We start from the raw sequence: 18,189 nt of genomic DNA on the forward strand, positions 1-18,189 counted from the left end.
TAAAGCAATTATCCTTCAATAAAATTGATAAATAAAATCAGAAAAAAAAAGTAGTGGAAAGTGATCCTCCGACAGATATACGTATACTGCCAACCAGCATCCAGAAGCTATTGTTTAGACCTTTGTGATGCGGGAGGAGTGGATTAAACTGTCTGGTTCAGTGGTTCTCGCGCTTAGTGGACATCAGAATCAGCCCACCCCCAGAGTCTGTGACTCAGTGATTCTGGGGTGGGACCCAGAGTTTGCCTTTCCAAAAAATGTCCAGATCCTGCTGCTGCTGACTTGAAGCCCACCCGTTTGAGTATCACCAGTATGATATATGTTTTCTGTAGTCAAAACTTTCCCCAGGTGAAATATTGTGATAAAGAAATCGAATAAAACCCGATGCTGTGGTCACTCTACCCACTGCCCACTCTACCTGCTTCCCTGAAACCCTCAGCAGACCTAGAGAGAAGCTGGATTTCATAGACTTATGCTACTTACAAAGTTACAGACGACACATATAATTGTTCTGTTGTTACGTACTCCAGGATTAGCATAGATTGTGAAGAATCGGCTTCTGGGTATATATTCAAAAGAAATGAAAACACTGTCGACAAGAGATAGCTGTACTCCCCTGTTTATTGCAGCATTATTCACAATAGCCAAGTCGTGAAAACAACCTAACTGTCCATCAACAGATGAATGGATAAAGAAAATGTAATTACACACACACACACACATGCATGTACACATAATGGAATGTTATTCATCCATAAAAAAGAAGAAAACCTTGCCATTTGCAACAGCATAGATGGATCTTGAGGGCATTGTGCTAAGTGAAATGAGTCAGATAGAGAAAGACAAATACTGTGTATTCTCACATAGATGTGAAATCTAGAAAAGCCAAACATAAATAGAGTAGAATGGTGGTTGCCTCAGGCTGGGGACTGGGGGAGATGGGGAGATGTTGGTCAAAGGGTCAAACTTCCATCTATAATAAGTTCTGGGAATATAATACAGCATTGAAACTTGTAAGAGAATAGAGCTTAAATGTTATCACCACACACCAAAAATATGGTAATTACAGTAAAGAAGTTGTTAAATAACTTTATTGTGGCAATCATTTCATAATATATGTATCAAATCATCATGCTGCACACCTTAAACTTACATGTGTTGTGTGTCAATAATATCTCCGTAAAGTTTGGGAATCAGAAAAAAATTAAAGGGACACACACCCCCATAGTCCCAAGAATCTAGCTTGTCACTAAAAGGGGGAGGGAGGAATCAAACTTGAAGCTTGTTTATTCACTTTCCCCTTTGTTTTCTAGATCTCAGCCATGTATTCATCAGTACATAAAAAAGGACAGCCAGGGAACAAATCAGGACAGTCACTTAAAGTACCGGAGGCTTCCTACACCTCCATGCAAGGAGCCGCTCCCAGGTCCCCCTCTTCTTGTAACGATCTCTATGCCACTGTTAAAGACTTTGAGAAGATGCCGAATAGTGTCAGCACACTTCTAGCAGCAGGCAGGCCCAGCGAGGAGCCTGAGCCAGATTATGAAGCAATACAGACTCTAAACAGAGAGGAAGAGAAGGCTGCCCCAGAGACCAACAGTCACCATGGCCTTTGCCCAAAGGAGAATGACTACGAGAGCATCGGGGACTTGCAGCAATGCCGAGACGTCACCAGGCTCTAGCAGCCTGGAAAGGACCCAGCTAGCAGAGGACCAACCAGCAGAGCCGGTGCTGCTGCAGAAGACAAGAAGCAACGTCAGCCACACTTCATATGCTGCTTTAGGGAAGGGAAGACGGTTGGAGATGCCAGAACTGCTTCTCAGTTTGGGGAGAAATGAGGTAGGCACCCTGCTGCCAGGGCACTGGCATACCCAAGCACACCTGCATCATGCACCTGCACGCTCTGGAAGGATCCCGGCTGTCAGCGATCTCACCCTCTTCGTGCAGAAAGCCACGCAGGAAGGAAGAATGACACGTCAAAAACCACAGCTCACCTGCCTGAAACACTGCCATTCACAGGAGCTGGGTTTCTCTCCCTCTCTCCTTTTCGCTGCCTGCTACTGATAGTAAAATGAATGGCATTTTTCTCTTTGAAATCTTCCGATTTATGATTCGTTCCATGGATTTTCTCCCACCAGGCTGGGCCTTTGCCTTCAAGTGGGTGTTTTCCATTGCTAAGAAATTGCGGTTGCTATTTCCGGTCCGCTCCCCAGCCCCTTCAAAGAGCTGCACCTGGGAACCCAAGCCCCCAACCAGTGGAGAGCGCTGGGGACACTTCTGGAGTTGCCTAGCTCTTCATTCCTTCTGATTTGGGCACCCCATGTCAGCAGCCTCTTCCAAAGTACTTGAAGTCATTGTTAGATGCTTTATTTTATTTTTATAGTCAACATGGCTTTTTTCTCCCAGTGTTTGAAACTCTTCAGAGTCTTTTCAGTATTTTCAAAGAATATCATGGTACTTCTATACTTGTTTTAGTCCAGCTCATTCTTCCAAAATAGAGAGCCTTAATCTCAATGTTGGGACACAGACCACGTGTTTGGGTGGCAGCCACTGCATCCATCTCCTCCCAAGGGCTGTGGACTTGAATGTGTTTCTGATGCTCTCCGCTGCCACGCTGACGGTGCAAGAGTTCATACATGAACTGCTCCCCTAAGGTAATCTATCTGAGATTAAAATATAAACATTTATTTTTGTTATATAAATTTATAAGGTATTTTATGTTTAATGCCTAATTTCTAGAAAGTGCCAGATAAAATATATATTAACTATTTTGATTTGATGTACAATGATTTATATTCTCATTTTGAAAAGACACCATAAAGCACATAAGCTTGTACCAGTAGTTGTTATCTTTTTTCTAACCAAGTGTTTAAAACATGGAAGGTTTTTAAAGACGTGACTTTTCAAATGGTACTTGGAGCTCTTGGTCAAAAATCAGCTGACTTATTGGAGAAATAAGTGGAATAAACATAAATGATCATTTTCAATGGTTTGTGGTGGGCAATAGTGAAATATTTGAAATGGTAAAAATGGAAAGAGGAACAAGATATGACTAGGGATGACTGATGATTAACCTTATGAAAGTATTATGATTCCATTAAGGTTTAGCTACGTTTTTAAGAAAAAGGTGATGAATTCTGTAGCCTGGTGCTTGCAAATGTAAATTGCCTGCTGGGATTTTTTTTTTTCCCTTCATTTTATAAAAATCCTTGGCTGAAATAACTCAGATTGAGAGCTCAGCCTGGTTTGAATTTAATCATCTCTTTAGATTTTATAAGGCCAACATTGGGAAACTTGTTCACTTTTCATTTTAAAAGGAACCTGGTTGAAGTGCTATTATGTCGTTGGGCTACAGAAAAGAAGCTTTTCCTACACTGTAAAGAAAAAAAAAAGAGGCAATTATTCTGTACCACTGTGACATCTGCGACTTTTCAGATTGAATAATCTTGCTGTTTTCACTCATTAGGACAAAGAATGCAGTTGGGAGGATGAAGCATCTTGAAAATTGTAGGGACCAGCTCCCGGGCATGTTTTTTTCCATTCCTTGCATTCATGGCTTGATTTTGTGACTGCTCTGTAATACGTTTCTGCAATTGTAAAGTAGCTCAGTTGGGGTAAATGGTTTGCTTGTTATTTTCCAATCATCCCAGTCTCTCCCCTGAAGACTTTATGTGCATAAAAGCACAATCATCATTGATCAAAAGATCGTGGCAGAAAAACCTTGGATCACGGAGAAGTTTATTAGAAAGGTGCAAGGCCCATACTCTCTGAATTCATCTCCTTTGTAAGCACTGGTTTGCCCAGTGATTCTCATTGCTTATTATGAATGAGTCTGACCCAACATCCTCAGTATCATGGGGTTGCTTTGGTACCTGCTGACAGCCACATCACACTAATCACCTAGCCTTGTGCATGCTACAGTCACGTCCTTTATGAGCACCTGACTGCTCAAAAGTTGTAGTTCATGATGTCTCACTTATGACCGAGGAAATGGGTATGGTCTCTAAAGAGTAAAGCTGTTTCTATATAGGGAAGCTCTTTATAAATAGTCATATCATCTTGAAATTTCATTATCGGAATTCCCCCAGAAGTTTCAAAATAAGGGCTATGCCTTATGGCCATAAAGTGTGCAGTGAAATCTCTCTCTCGATTGGAGAACCTGTGCTAAGAATAAGTTGTGATGTAAAGTATTAAAAGGGAACTGTAAGGGCCTCCAGAACACATGCTGAAAGAATAAGTAATAGCACAATCCATAGGGCTAGGGGGTGAGAAAAGCAGAGTAAACTTTGGGAGATGGCTCTGCTGTTTAGACGATTAGGTACCTTACTAAAGGATTTTTATTGATATAGCATCACTGTTTTAATCCTATAGTACAGTATTTCATAATTTTATCACTTTTTAAAATTTTATTTGTTGAAACTTTGTGCTAGAATCTTTAGGTTGGAAGCCTATGGTTTCTTTAAAAAGTTTTCATCTTAAAAGCTACATAGTTTAAGTGTATGAATGGTAATTATCAAGAAAGAAAGAGTTTATACTGTATCTTTAAAATTCAATTTGACATCCATATTATGTATGCATTGAACTATAATAACCTAGGTTATTATAATCTTGCCTAGAATCTTTGCTTTTATTCATGTATTTTGAAAGTTTCAAAGAATTTTTTACTGATTCTCAGATATTGTCTGTCAGCAGGGAAGTGTAACCTGTTTTACGTGAAACGTTTGAGGAGATTTTAAATTCTAGGAGGAAGTGATTTTTGCACATATCTTTGCCACAAATTTTTTTTCCTGTCCTTCACTAAATTATATCCTTAGGATTATTAAAGCTTTTGAAAGTATCACTCTCCTTTGTGGGAAAAAGGCTAATTACTGATTTATCTGCCCTTAAAATCTTAGAGTTGATTCTAATTGAGTGCTAGGTTAACAATAGGGTAGTTAGCAAAAAGAACTGAAATTTAACCTCAGCATGTTACTAGATCTAGCTCATATTTGATTTTCATTTTTCAAATTAGAGCATTTATTTACTTTTACCAGTAACTGTATACATAGGGCTTCCCTGGTGGCTCAGACTGTAAAGAATCTGCCTGCAATGCGGGAGACACAGGTTCAATCCCTGGGTTGGCAAGATCCCCTGGAGAAGGGAATGGCAACCCTCTGCAGTATTCTTGCCTGGAGAATGCCATGGACAGAGGAGCCTGGGAGGCTACATACACACAGATACATATATGCACGTGTATATATATATAAAGTCACTCTGGTGCTTAATTAATTAGGATACATCCTGTCATGTATTTTGAATGTTTATCCTACTAGTGTGATGACTACTGTCATAAAAGCAGAACAGAAGAAACAGTTGTCCAATCATTTTCTTTTTTTCCCAATCATCTTCATTTGACAATTACCGGAAAACCTTCTTAACTGGCCCTCAGTGAATTTCTCCAGTTAATGAATGCAGATTTTAAATTATGTCCATCATTTTCTTAGCTGAAAGACAATGGTGTGTTTAAACAGTTTTATTCATGCAGCTCCCTAAATATTCAACCTGACAGAAGGAAATGAAAGTAGGTGTCCTTCTCAGATAGGTATTTGAGGAGAGATTTGGCCGAAGGCAGCAAGGGCCATGTCAGCCAGGATAGTGACCCACACACACACAATCAGGTGGCAGAAGCAGAGGCCCGTTATCACCTGAAGGTATTTACTTCACTGTCTCCAGAAACAGTGAGATTTTAACACAGAATGAACAGCAGTGGTGGAGGATCACGTGCTGCTCTGAGATGGTGACGTAATCATGGCTAGAATCTGAGCCTCAGTTCAAGACTGATTTAGGACTTTGTAAATGAGTAAATGCTCCTGATAATAGTTGCTGTGAGTCCGTGTAGTCTAGTGATGCCATTCTGAAAGTGTTGATTTCTGGTACCAGCCAGCTTAGCTTTGGTTGCTGGAAGCACAGTAGGTACTGATGGTTATTTCCTGGAAATCTTGACAGGCTTATTGTACTGTGTAACTGAGGAAAGTTAAAGTGTAATGTTTGGTGTTAATAAGTGACCGAAGTGAAAATAGGAGCATGTGTCTATAATATCAAATATTGCTTTATTTGCAATGAAGTCTAAATTCTTTGTGCTATAGTAGTATTTTCTTGCTCTGTGTTGTAGCTTTTCTTAAATATATTCTTTCTGACAGTATCACTAGATGAGTTTTACACACTTAGAATGTGTTTGACTTTAAGAGATCAATCCAGAAACTGTGTTAGAGTCTTCATCTGGAATTACCAAAGTAAATTAAATAAAATCATGATCTAGAAGAGAACATACATTCATAAATGGTTTTTTCCCCCTACTGCTCATTTTAAAGCTGTATTTATATGCATCTCCAATACTTATAAAGTATTTCATTGTTTTTCTAGGTTCTTCTTTTATTTAACTAGGAAATTGTAGTTCAGATTTTTCTTAATGCCAGATGACATGAGAGAGATATTTTTTGCTTTAAAAAAGACGATTTTTTTCAAGCATTATTTTGGTAATCATTTATCTTAATGCAGTTAGATTCAACTTTTCTTTGCTCATCACTTCCATATTGTGGGTGCTTTTTAAAAATGTGGCTCAGATGGTAAAGAATCTGCCTACAATGCAGGAGACCCAGGTTCGATCCCTGGGTTGGGAAAACCCCCTGGAGAAGGGCATGGCTACCTACTCCAGTGTTCTTGCCTGGAGAATCCCATTAACAGAGGAGCCTGGTGGGCTACAGTCCATGGGGTTGCAAAGAGTTGGACAAGACTGAGGGACTAACACTTTCACTTTTAAAAATGTATTGTGCTCTATCTCAGATCACTTCCTGTAACGTATTATAAAGGTTGGTAATTGTCATTCCTCAGACTTCTGTATGTTAAACTGGCAACAGTAAATTGTTTTAATGTTGTTACATTTTAAATTTTGCACTGTATTAACATGCCTCATATTTTCAGGGGAAGTTTGAAATATCACTAAACAATAGGAATTTGCATTTCACTGTGCATGCATTTTTTTCCCTCATAAAAATGGTTTCCAAAAAAAGTAACATATTGTCTGTTAGATGGTCCCAATCAGTTTCAAAGTCCTCCTCTTACTCAAAACTACTCAAAAATAATTCATGACAGCATCATTGTGACTCGTTGTCTCAAAAGGTTTGTAATGGTCAAATTTGTCCAGTTCACAAAAGAGTGGGAGAGTTGTTTTCAATATTGTTGTTGAGTCGCTAAGTCACATCTAACTCTTTGCAACCCCATGAACTGCAGTACCCCAGACTCCTCTGTCCTCCACTGTCTCCCAGAATTTGCTAAAACTCATGTCCATTGAGTCAGTGATGCCATCCAACTATCTCATCCTCTGTTGTTCCCTTCTCCTCCTGCTCTCAATCTTTCCCAGCATCAGAGTCTTCCAATAAGTTGGCTCTTCACATCAGGTGGCCAAAGTGTTGAAGCTTTAGCTTCAGCATCAGTCCTTCCAATGAATATTCATGATTGGTTTCCTTTAGGATTGACTGGTTTGATCTCCTTGCAATCCGAGGGACTCTCAAGAGTCTTCTCCAGCACCGCAATTCAAAATCATCAATTCTTTGGCACTCAGCCTTCTTTATTCTCAATATTTGGAATGTTTAAAACCTTCTGTCACTTTGCATGGCACCATCTCGGCCCCTCTGTGTCTGCTACTCCCAGAATGTTCCATGCCTTCTTTTCCAATAGCAGTTACAATCTTCAGTATCGCAGACCCTGCCTGGCAGCATGGAACCATTCCCCAGCTCTGCCCAGTTCACATTTTCCAGCGTCAGGGGCTACCTGGATAAGCCTCAGACCCACTTTGGGAAGCAGATGCTAGGTGTTACTTGACAGGAACTTTGCTAAACCATGTAAACTATAGCTTCTCGGCCTTTTCCCTGATGGCTCAGTGGTAAAGAATCTGCTGCGAATGCAGGAGACACAACAGATGCAGGTTCGATCCTCAGATAGGGAAGATCCCCTGAGTAGGACATGGCAACCCACTCCAGTATTCTTGACTGAAAAATTCCATGGATAGAGGAGCCTGGTCGACTACAGTCCGTGGGGTCGCAAAGAGTTGGACATGGCTGAATGAGCACAGCACACAAATCATGTACACTCTTGCCCATGTCTTTCATGAGATGTGGTTGGCACTGAGGGGCAATGAAAAGAATTTTTAAAACATTCTGTTGAGGATTCAGACTCAACAAATGTAGAAAATTGAGCACTGTGCGCTCACTGGGTAAGTGCACGGCCCCTACAGTGTACTGAGACTGAAGGTAAATCCTGGAACAGCAGACCAGTAGCTACTCGTAAGGTAGAAGGACACTGATTGTTTTAAGAGGGGTATGGAGAAAACCCTTTCCTATAAGAAAGAATCACTTCTAAAGTAAATTGAGTGTAACATTTGTTTAAATCCTGTAGCTATGACACCCTACCCCTGGGAAACAGTGCTTATGAGTTACGTTGCTGTAACTAGTTTGAGCTGCTCTCCTAGGTCTCAAGGAAATGAGAATAGTGTTCAAGCATCTGAAGTTACCAGATGTTGAAAATAACTTGGCCATTTATAGACGCAATCTCCAACATTCGGAGTCAATGGGTGATTCAGTGACTGAGGGCCTCTGTTTCTATACACCCGAGGATCCAGGCCAGGTTTAGTTTTCATTTTTTTAAAATTTCACTCTCATCACGCTAAGGTAGTGTTTGACTTAAAAAAGATCATTCCAGAAACTGTGTTAAATTAGAGTCTTCATCTGGAATTACCAAAGTAAATGAAATAAAATCATGGTCTAAAATATGTATTCTAGTGTAATTTTTTTTCCAAATTAACAGAACAGGTACCTGTTCATTTTCATTATACGTTTAATTGTTGAAAGCCTACCTGCTATACCCATTAGGCACCCTTCACAGGATAATTAAGGCTAAAAGAGAGAGACCAGTCTTGGCTCCTGGAGCCTGCATTTCAGAACCCGCTTGTTGTAATGTCTGGTTTAATTTTGTTTTGTTTGTTTTTTCACTCAGCAAGTGGGAAACCATGAGTGTAAACAAACTCTTTCCTTTTCCTTTTTTACGCTTAAGGAAAAAAAGAAATGTAATTTTAGCTCTTATTTAGGTAGTAAAGGCTTCCCTGACAGACAGCGGTGCCTTTCCCTAGGCGAAGAGACTAGAACCAAAGGCTTTAGTCGGTCTTTGAACATTCCTTTGACAAGTTTTTATGTATTTTTAATGTGAAACCCATAAATGAACCTGGCATGATGATCGTGACCTAGCCAGTAAGCGTGCTTGCTTTTTTCGCATTCATCTTTTTAAATATAAGCTTTCCTTGTTTTACCTGGAGCCATACTAGAAACTGAATTCCCGTGGGCCACTCCACGGCTGCCTGTTGATGTCCTGGAAACTTGGCAGCACCATTAGCAGTGCTCGCCTCAGAGGGAGAACCTCGTGGAATGTGTTGGGAAAGTTGAATTTTACATCCAAGTCAACAAACGTTTGAAAGAGTCCTGTATGCCTCAGATTTTGACACTTTAAAAAATATATATTTTTTTCTGAGTACTAACTACATATTTGATTTGGGGTGGGGTGGGGTAGGGGGCTGGCAGAGCAAGGATTAAAAGTAAAATCTGAACTAAATGATGTGGGCATGACTTCTGGCCCGTGTGTATGTGACTCTGGAAACTGTCTTATTCCAACACACTACCTACCACTCTGAGTCTCTTAAGGGGCACACTGTAAATGTGTATAAGACTGAGAAAGATGATGTTAAAGATGTAAATTATTGTTTAGGTATTTTCTTCTTTGTAAACTCAGAAATAAGCTTGTGGCTAGCACAAGATGGCTACTAAAGGCAATTTGTAGGTTACTAGGAACAACCTTTCAAATATGTTTGATTCTAACTTTTTGTAAAACTGGGGAAAGAACCTCCTAGTAATGAAAAAACAAAACCAATAAGAAACTTCCATAAACACTTTCTAAAAGAGCATGAGTGCTAAGTCATTCTCCAGGCCAGAATACTGGAGTAGGTAGCCTTTCCCTTCTCCAGGGGATCTTGGCATCAATCTAACATCTGCCCTAGAGTGTTTGCTTCTTGCCTATAGTATTTCAACAATTTTTATGGGAGAAAAAAATGCACATTTTTTTATTTCTTGGAAAAATGAAGTATTGAATTAAATTCTCAGAGGGGCCAATTTAGTTTCAAGAGAAGCATTGGTTTTTGAGACAAGCTCATTGCTCTGTGGTCTGTTTCAGCATTGACTTTACTGTGTGACCTTGAGCAAATGATTAATTACTCCGTGCCTCAGTTTCTCCATCTACAAAATGGGGATAATGATACCAACCATTGCCTACCTCATAGGGATGTTATGGGGACAATTGAGATAATATAGATAAATACAAATGCTTTGAACTCTGGAAGAAAGGTGCTATATAAATTGAAATTGTGTTGTTTTTAATGATCCAATTGTTATGTTTAGAGTTTAAATAATAGCAATACTGTTAGTCATGTTAAGAATAAGTTTCAATTTGAGGCATATTTACAATTCTCTTCTGTGGCCAGATAGCGATCATCATCCAGTAATGGTACTGAAATGGGTATTTGTTTTCTGTGTGTTTCTGCCCACAGTATTTCTATTCTGAATGTTCCCAAAAGGCTGGAGTTTAGCTTGTCATATCTTGTAGTTTACATGTAATGAACCTTATTCAAGCTGTATATAGAAGTATAATTACATGTAAATAGCAGGTACATTGTAATTAAAGGCACTTACCAAATTGTCTTTGTTCTTTTTTAATTGCAATAAAGATAAGTTTTATATAAAGGCTTGTTTAAGTTCATTTGATATTTGGGAAGATCAAGAATGGCTAATTTATATGCCCTGAAGGCATCACCAGGGTTGGGAGTTTTAACAAGCACCTCACCACCTGGAAGGAAGAAGGTCGTACCTGAGAAGCAGGCAGTGGAGCTGAGTGGTTAGAGCTGCCAACTCTGCAGAAAAGAACCTGAGTTTGAGTCCCAGCTCCAGGGTGACTTTGAGGAAGCCATGGGACTTCTTTGTGCCTCTGTTTCCACTTAAGAAGTGAGGAATCATAGATAGCCAATGGGAATTTGCTGTATGGCTCAGAAAACTCAAACAGGGGCTCTATATCAACCCAGAGGGATGGAATGGGGAGGGAGATGGGAGGGAGCTTCAAAAGGGAGGGGTTATATATATACCTATGGCTGATTCATGTTTAGGTTTGACAAAAAACAACAGAATTCTGTAAAGCAATTATCCTTCAATAAAAAATTAATTTATGAAAAAACAGATAATACAGTCTTAACACTGTTGATAAAAGGTACTGTTAACCTTCTATCGTTATTTATCATTTATTAACATTTTGGGGAAATTTCTCTAATAAAAGTCTGTCACAGTTCAAAAAAAAAAAAAAACAGTGAGGAATCATAGTAGAGAACCTATTAATGGGCTTCCCTGGTGGCTCAGCGGAGAAGGCAATGGCACCCCACTCCAGTACACTTGCCTGGAAAATCCCATGGATGGAGGAGCCTGGTAGGCTACAGTCCATGGGGTCGCTAAGGGTCGGACACGACTGAGCGACTTCGCTTTCACTTTTCCCTTTCATGCATTGGAGAAGGAAATGGCAACCCACTCCAGTATTCTTGCCTGGAGAACCCCAGGGATGGCGCAGCCTTGTGGGCTGCCGTCTATGGGGTCGCACAGAGTCAGACACGACTAAAGCGACTTAGCAGCAGCAGCTGGTGGCTCAGTGGTAAAGAAAACGCCTGCCAATGCAGGAGAAACGAATTCAATCCCTGATCTGGGAAGATCCCACATGCCACGGAGGAGCTAAGCCCGTTCGCCGCAGCGGCTGAGCCCATGTGCCCTACAGCCTGCACTCCACAACTGGAAAAGCCCACGTGCAGCAACGAAGACCCAGCACAGCCAAAAATAAACAAATAAAATTATATATAAAAAAACCCTACAAACAAGGTTGTCTCGACCACCCCTTGTGAGGTACTGAACTTGGAACATGAAGGTGCTGTTGTTTAGTCACTAAGTTGTGTCTGACTGTTGGTGACCCCATGGACTGCAGTACACCAGGTTCCCTGTCCTTCACCATCTCCCAGAGTTTGCTCAAACTTAAATCCATTGAGTCAATGATGCCACCCAACCGTCTCATCCTCTGTTGCCCCTTCTCCTCTTGCCCTCAATCTTTCCTAGCATCACGGTCTTTTCCAATTTGTCAGCTCTTCGCATCAGGTGGCCAAATTACTGGAGCTTCAGTTTCAGCATCAGTCCTTCCAATGAATATTCAGGACTGATTTCCTTTAGGATTCACTGGTTTGATCTCTGCTGTCTAAGGGGTGCTAGTGTGTGTGTCAGTGGCTCAGTCGTGTCCGACTCTCCTCAACCCTATGGACAGTAGCGCACCAGGCTCCTCTGTCCATGGAATTCTCCAGGCAAGAATACTGGGGTGGATTGCCATCTCCTTCACCAGGGGATCTTCTGGACCCAGGCAATGAACCTAGATCTCCCACATTGCAAGCAAATTCTTTACTGTGAGCCACCAGGGAAGCCCTTTGAAGATGCTAAATGCTCTGTAAATGTTCACAGACCCTCTTCACAAGAAGCCTGGGGAAATGTTGATGGTGTTACCCATGTGGCCAGGCATTCCTGTGAAGAAATGCAAGCTGAGAGCAAACAATGCCCCTGGCCATGAGGAAAGCCCACTTGCTTGAGGGTAGAGGAGTGTTACCCCACAGGAAGTCTCAAGGCAAATGGCTTTAGCCAGCACCTGACCCTAGCTGCCTCTTTCCTAATCTCCAAAGACAGACCTGGGGGCCAAAAGGTGAATCAAGGGAGGGTTCTCTTAGGTATGCACCTGTGTCCTTTGTGTCTATGCCCCTCAACTCCAGGATAGCCCCAAACCTACAAATTGCCTCTTACAAGATCCCTTTGACCTGACCCCTGCCTTTTCTGTGCTCCCTCCTCTGCCCCATCCCATCTGTGCAATTATAAACACTCACCCTGATCCAAATTCCCCTGGACTGACCTTATTTTTGTGGAACCAGGGGCTCCCTATGGAGGTTACTCTCCCCACTTACTCCTAGACCATTGACAGTTGAAGGGGTTTGCTGCCTTCTTAGTCTTGAGCCCACACCACCCTGAGCATACCCTTGGCTCTCAGGATGGACATTGCAAACCCACACACCATGTCTGAATCTGAGCTCACCCTGGGGCTTTGCTTTCTTGCACGTGATGCAAAGCAATGATGACCACTTAATGGCAAAAGCAGGAAGAGCCTGACCATCTTGGTTTCAAACCCCTGCTTCACTTCTGATCTCGTGAGGGGAATTTCCTCATTCCCCAGAGCTGTTCGGCCCACTCCATTCTGTGTATTGAGGCTCCCAGTTAAACGTTTGCTCTGAATCTTTGGGTCACAGGATCAGGTTTCTCACTTAGGCTACCCGGGGAAACAGACTTTCTGGGGCTCAGCAATTTGATAGATAATCAGTCACCTAGGGAATGGAGTAGTCTTGGCAGTTCTGCCAGAGATGAGCTGCCAATTCTAGGACATGCGTTTGTGGGGGGGAGTGAGGATTTTGAGACCCTGGTTAAGTTGAGCCAGACAACTCCACCCTCCTTTGTTATTTATAAAATTCATTCATTGGTCTACCTTCCTTCCTCTCTGGATCTGCACTAGGATTCTTTTCAACTTTTTTTTTAATGACACCAGGCACTACTGTCCCTTTACAGTCACCATCCTCATTGTTTACTCTCATCTAAGATGACTCAAAATCTCAAGGCTGGACCTCGGGGCTCCAGAGCCAACTGTTTACCAGGAATCACATCTATTTCCAGGATCTGTTCCATCTGCATGTCCTGATGTCATCTCAAATGTGATCATTCTGGAGTGTAGAGCGTCTTTCCAGCTGTCCCCCTTGCCCTTTGAGGCACAGTTTAGCTTTTAAGTGTTCCCTGTGGCATATACCACAGTTCCCTGCACACAGCAAGCGCCAAATACATGTCTGATCTGATTTGAATCCTCATACTTCTCTATGTGAGCAAGTTACAATTAAGGTAAGACTGAAAGGATAAGCCAGAGAGAGAGCATTCCAGACATGCAACAAACCAACTTCCATAGTGTCACCAGGATTAGCCTTCTAAAAAGCAAGTTTGGTTTGGTCAGGAGAAAGGGAGACTTCCTGATAAGGTAATTATTTTAATACTATTTCCTAGGCACTATTCCAGATTCTGCAGATACCACAGTATATAAAACAGGCAAGAATCGCTGTTCCGATGAAGTGTACTTTCCAGGGAGGGAAGGGAAGAGATGATTTTCAAAACAAATTCCAGATCATAAATGGGACGAATGAAAGAAGATGGAACAAAGTAAGTAAAATGGTGATGAAATAGAGAGTAAGTAGTGGTTTGGAGGTGAAGGGTTGGGGGAGCAGGAAGAGATGCTGTGTTTTATCTTGAGTGGGCAGGAAAGGCCAGGATGACCGGGAGTAGCCACACAAAACATGGGAGGAAAAACATTCCAGGGAAAGAAAATAGCAAGCGTAAAGGCTCTGGGGAGGAAGAGAGGATGGTATGTTCCAGGACCACAAAGGAAGCAAAGGAGGCTGTAGCACAGAGGTGGAGAGTTGTAAAAAGGGAAGTCTGAAATGCAGGTGGAGCGAGAGCCCATGCAGTGGAGAAGATAAGGAATGGTCCTGTGATTCTAGGAGCAGAGAGAAACCATGGAAACACCATAAACAAAAGTTTGAGGATAACTGGTCTTCCATATGAAGAATAACATAAAATGGGACTCCCAATTGACAGCATAAATGAAAATAAATTTCAAATGGATTAGAGAGACGATCATAAAAAACATGGTAAAATGATAGCTATAATAACACAAACTTGCAGTTTATCAGCACAATTCTATATGCATTTAATTATACTCGATCTCCAAAATAACTGCAATGGGTTAAATACCCTTAAATACTCTTATCTGTACAAATGACCGAACTGACTTACGAACGAGGTGACTAAATTGCCTAGCTTTCTTTGACAAAGCTGGGATTTAAACTTAGTTTGACTGCTGTCCTGAGTTCTTAATCATTACTGTTCTATGCGAGATTTTTATTATAGTTTTGAAGCAAAAGATTTCTGAAGCCATTGACCTGTGAATAATGTGGGAAGTTACGGGTGCTGACCTACACACAGTCGAAAATGTGAGTATGTATATATATTTAGTTGGTCCACCATACCCTTGCTTCCACATCCCCAATTCAAGCAACTGTGGATTGAATAATACTGTAGTACCTATTTACTGAAAAACATCTGTGTGTGAGTGGACCCACACAGTTCAAACCTGTGTTGCTCAAGGGTCAACTGTCCTCAAAACCACAAATAATAATACCTTTAAAGGACCCTGATATGTTTGACTCCATAAATTTACAAAGCTTCTTTATAAAAGTTTAAGTATACGCATCAGTGTAAGAAGCAACATTTGTAAGGACAACAGTATCGGTTTTGTTTGTTGCCATATTCTCATTTCTCCACTACTGTGTATGCATATAGTAGGAGCTCAGTAAACACGTATTGCGAGGGTGGTTGGTGAATGTGGGAAGGTGACAGTAAAGAATCTGTCTGCAATGTGGGAGACCCAGGTTTGACCCCTGGGTTGGGAAGGTCGGAGTTTGTACTGTAGGATGCTGAGACTGGTTTGGACAAAGCAGAGGGAACAGGGAAAATGAAGATGCTCATTGTAGACATAAGCAGGTAGTAGAAGAGAAGGAATCTGGTAACTGACAAGACATAGGGGATTGGGGGCATAGATGAAAACTCTTGGGTTTCTAGATAGATGATAATAATATTAATGAACTATAAATAGAAACAGAGAGGGCTTGAAGGGGGCTACATAATGACTTCAGTCTGAGCTTTGAATAGTCATATCCCATTTGCACAACTACTAGTACAATATTTACCTATTAGCTTTCTGCCTATTGGTTTCATAATTAGTCAATAAAATTGCATTGAGCTTCCTGGTGAAAGACGTTATGTAATATGATACCATGGGGAGAGAGGGCAGAGATGTAAACTCTCCAATCATAATAAATTGGAAAACTATGGAGTCTGCACTGAAACATGATTAAACAGATATGATCCGAATCTGCGAGTCCTTCCACGTGAGGGCTTCAAGAAGGGATTTGCTGAAAATTCATAGTTCTCTTCCAACAATAGTTTACATTAACCCCAGTGAACAAGTGTTAGGTTATATATTAATCACCCACCACCAGGGCTGGATGAAAGAATCTACAGTCACCTCAACGAAGCCTACTGTAGTAACTGAATAGAGGCTCCGTGAAACAGAGGGCCAGCCAGCAGTTAGCAGGAAAGCAGAATACACAGGGAATAAAACTCTATGTGACAATTTTTAAATTGAGGTAAAAATAATTTTTCCACAAACATATTCCCTATTCTCTCCTCTTACTCATTACTCATTAATGACTGGGAAGCTTTTGAAAATGAAATGGTTTTAGTTCAGAGATTCTTGTCAATTACAATTACTCTTACTGTTTTTCCTGCATGGGCTTCCATCTTATAGTGTTTCTCCCTTCATTCTTTTGCAGAACTAGTTGGATCCAGTGACCTTCCATTGTCCCCCGTGACTTTCACTTGCTCATCATCTATATCTTGTTACACGGGGAAAGGTAAAGCTAACAGATTGACTGTTTCCTCAGGAAAATGTTACATATTCATATCCTTTGGCACCAGTGGTTTCCCACTGAGCCTTGAAATCCAGTAGCCATGTGCACGCCAGGCTCTGTCTTGACTGCTTCCTAAGGGCATCTCTATGCCCTTTCTCCCCACCTTGGTGACACCCGCACACTCTGTACTCTGTGGCCAGGCTGCATGGTGTCAGCTACGGTCAGGTCATGCTCTTTTGAAATGTAACAAACCGGTGCCCATATCTAGTGAGAAGTCCCAGGGTGGCTAGAGGTTCCTGTGGAGTGCGGGACTTTGGGGGCACACCATTCCTTATTGGACCATCTATCTCTCTTTCTCCTTTGCCCCTGAAACTGTTCTCCTTCCTGTTCTTCCAGGATCCAGACCCCACCTTTCAAATTTCCCTCGAAATCACTTCCACAAAACGCTTCTGAAGGTGACAGATGTCACCGCAGGTAAAAATTAAAACCACATATTAAGCACCCAGGCTGCACCACAGGTGCCCACCCACCCCGTTCTTCCTCCCAACGCCACCCCTCCCTATCTCCTGATTTGACCATGCTGTGCATTTCCGTTCTCCACTCCCAGCGGAGCCTGAGACCATCCGTGATGTGTTCCAAGACTAATTAATGGGCTCCCAGAGACAAAAGATTGTCTACTCGGGATCTATCTCTTTGCAGCAAAGATAATCAGGCGGTGGCTTTAACATTTGGCTTCTTCTCTTTCTACCAAACAGCCTGTGCAGAGCTGATTAACTGGGTCTACAAAGTAGCCACATCAAAGTCATTTAACCAACCCACTGAAACTCCATCTTTGTTTGCTTTAAAAAAAAAAAAAATAGACTTCACCATGCAGCTCCGGTTGTAAATATCATTTTAAGTTCTGTTATGTCCATGTACACCTCTATGCGCCTCTGCACACAGGTCATTCACCCTCCACCCCCACTCCCCACCCCATCCCCACTCTCAGGGCCAACAGAGCACTGGGTTCCATTCAATCTTGCATTCGTTCGTCCAATAATCACTGAGTGTTTAGTGTGCCAGGCACTCTCCCTCTAAAAGCAGTAGGAATACAGTTGGAGAGAGTGGGGCTTAGTGTCTGACTCCAAGTTTCTCTGGAGAAACTAAATGGCATCCTGTATATCTGGGACACAACGATGAGGTAAGGTTTCCACCACAATCAGCTTAGTCTAGAGTCTTGGTTATCTTGCCCCACCCCCAAAATCCTTCAGGCTTTACAAATAGAATGTTAGAGCCAGAAGGGATCTTGTGAAAATGTTAGTCGCTCAGTCTGACTCTTTGTGGCCCCATGGGCAGTACTCCACTGAGCCAGGCTCCTCTGTCCATGAATTCTCCAGGCAAGAATACTGGAGTGGTTAGCTATTCCCTTCTCCAGAGGATCTTCCCAACCCAGGGACTGAATCCACAGCTCCTGCATTGCCGGTGGATTCTTTACTGTCTGAGCCACC

General features: G+C 41.7%; 1 protein-coding gene across 5 annotated transcripts in view; it reads left to right on the plus strand.

The window, feature by feature from the left end:
• PAG1 (phosphoprotein membrane anchor with glycosphingolipid microdomains 1) overlaps positions 1-17,575 on the plus strand; it is a 167,600-nt gene extending 150,025 nt beyond the window's left edge. For 3 of the 5 annotated variants that reach the window (XM_081496686.1, XM_081496685.1, XM_081496687.1), the window contains one exon: positions 1,314-3,472. In XM_081496686.1, coding sequence (XP_081352812.1) covers positions 1,314-1,682 — 369 coding nt within the window. In that variant the 3' untranslated portion in view covers positions 1,683-3,472. Of the gene's footprint in view, positions 1-1,313; positions 3,473-14,240; positions 14,394-15,127; positions 15,224-16,624; positions 16,706-17,098 lie in introns of those variants that run through there. The other 2 variants (XR_014055688.1, XR_014055689.1) reach the window with 2 other exon arrangements.
• The last annotated feature ends 614 nt before the right edge of the window (positions 17,576-18,189 follow it).

This window comes from Giraffa tippelskirchi, chromosome 6 (assembly GCF_054371585.1).
Source record: "Giraffa tippelskirchi isolate mGirTip1 chromosome 6, T2T-mGirTip1v1.2.pri, whole genome shotgun sequence".
In the NCBI taxonomy this organism is placed as follows: domain Eukaryota; kingdom Metazoa; phylum Chordata; class Mammalia; order Artiodactyla; family Giraffidae; genus Giraffa; species Giraffa tippelskirchi.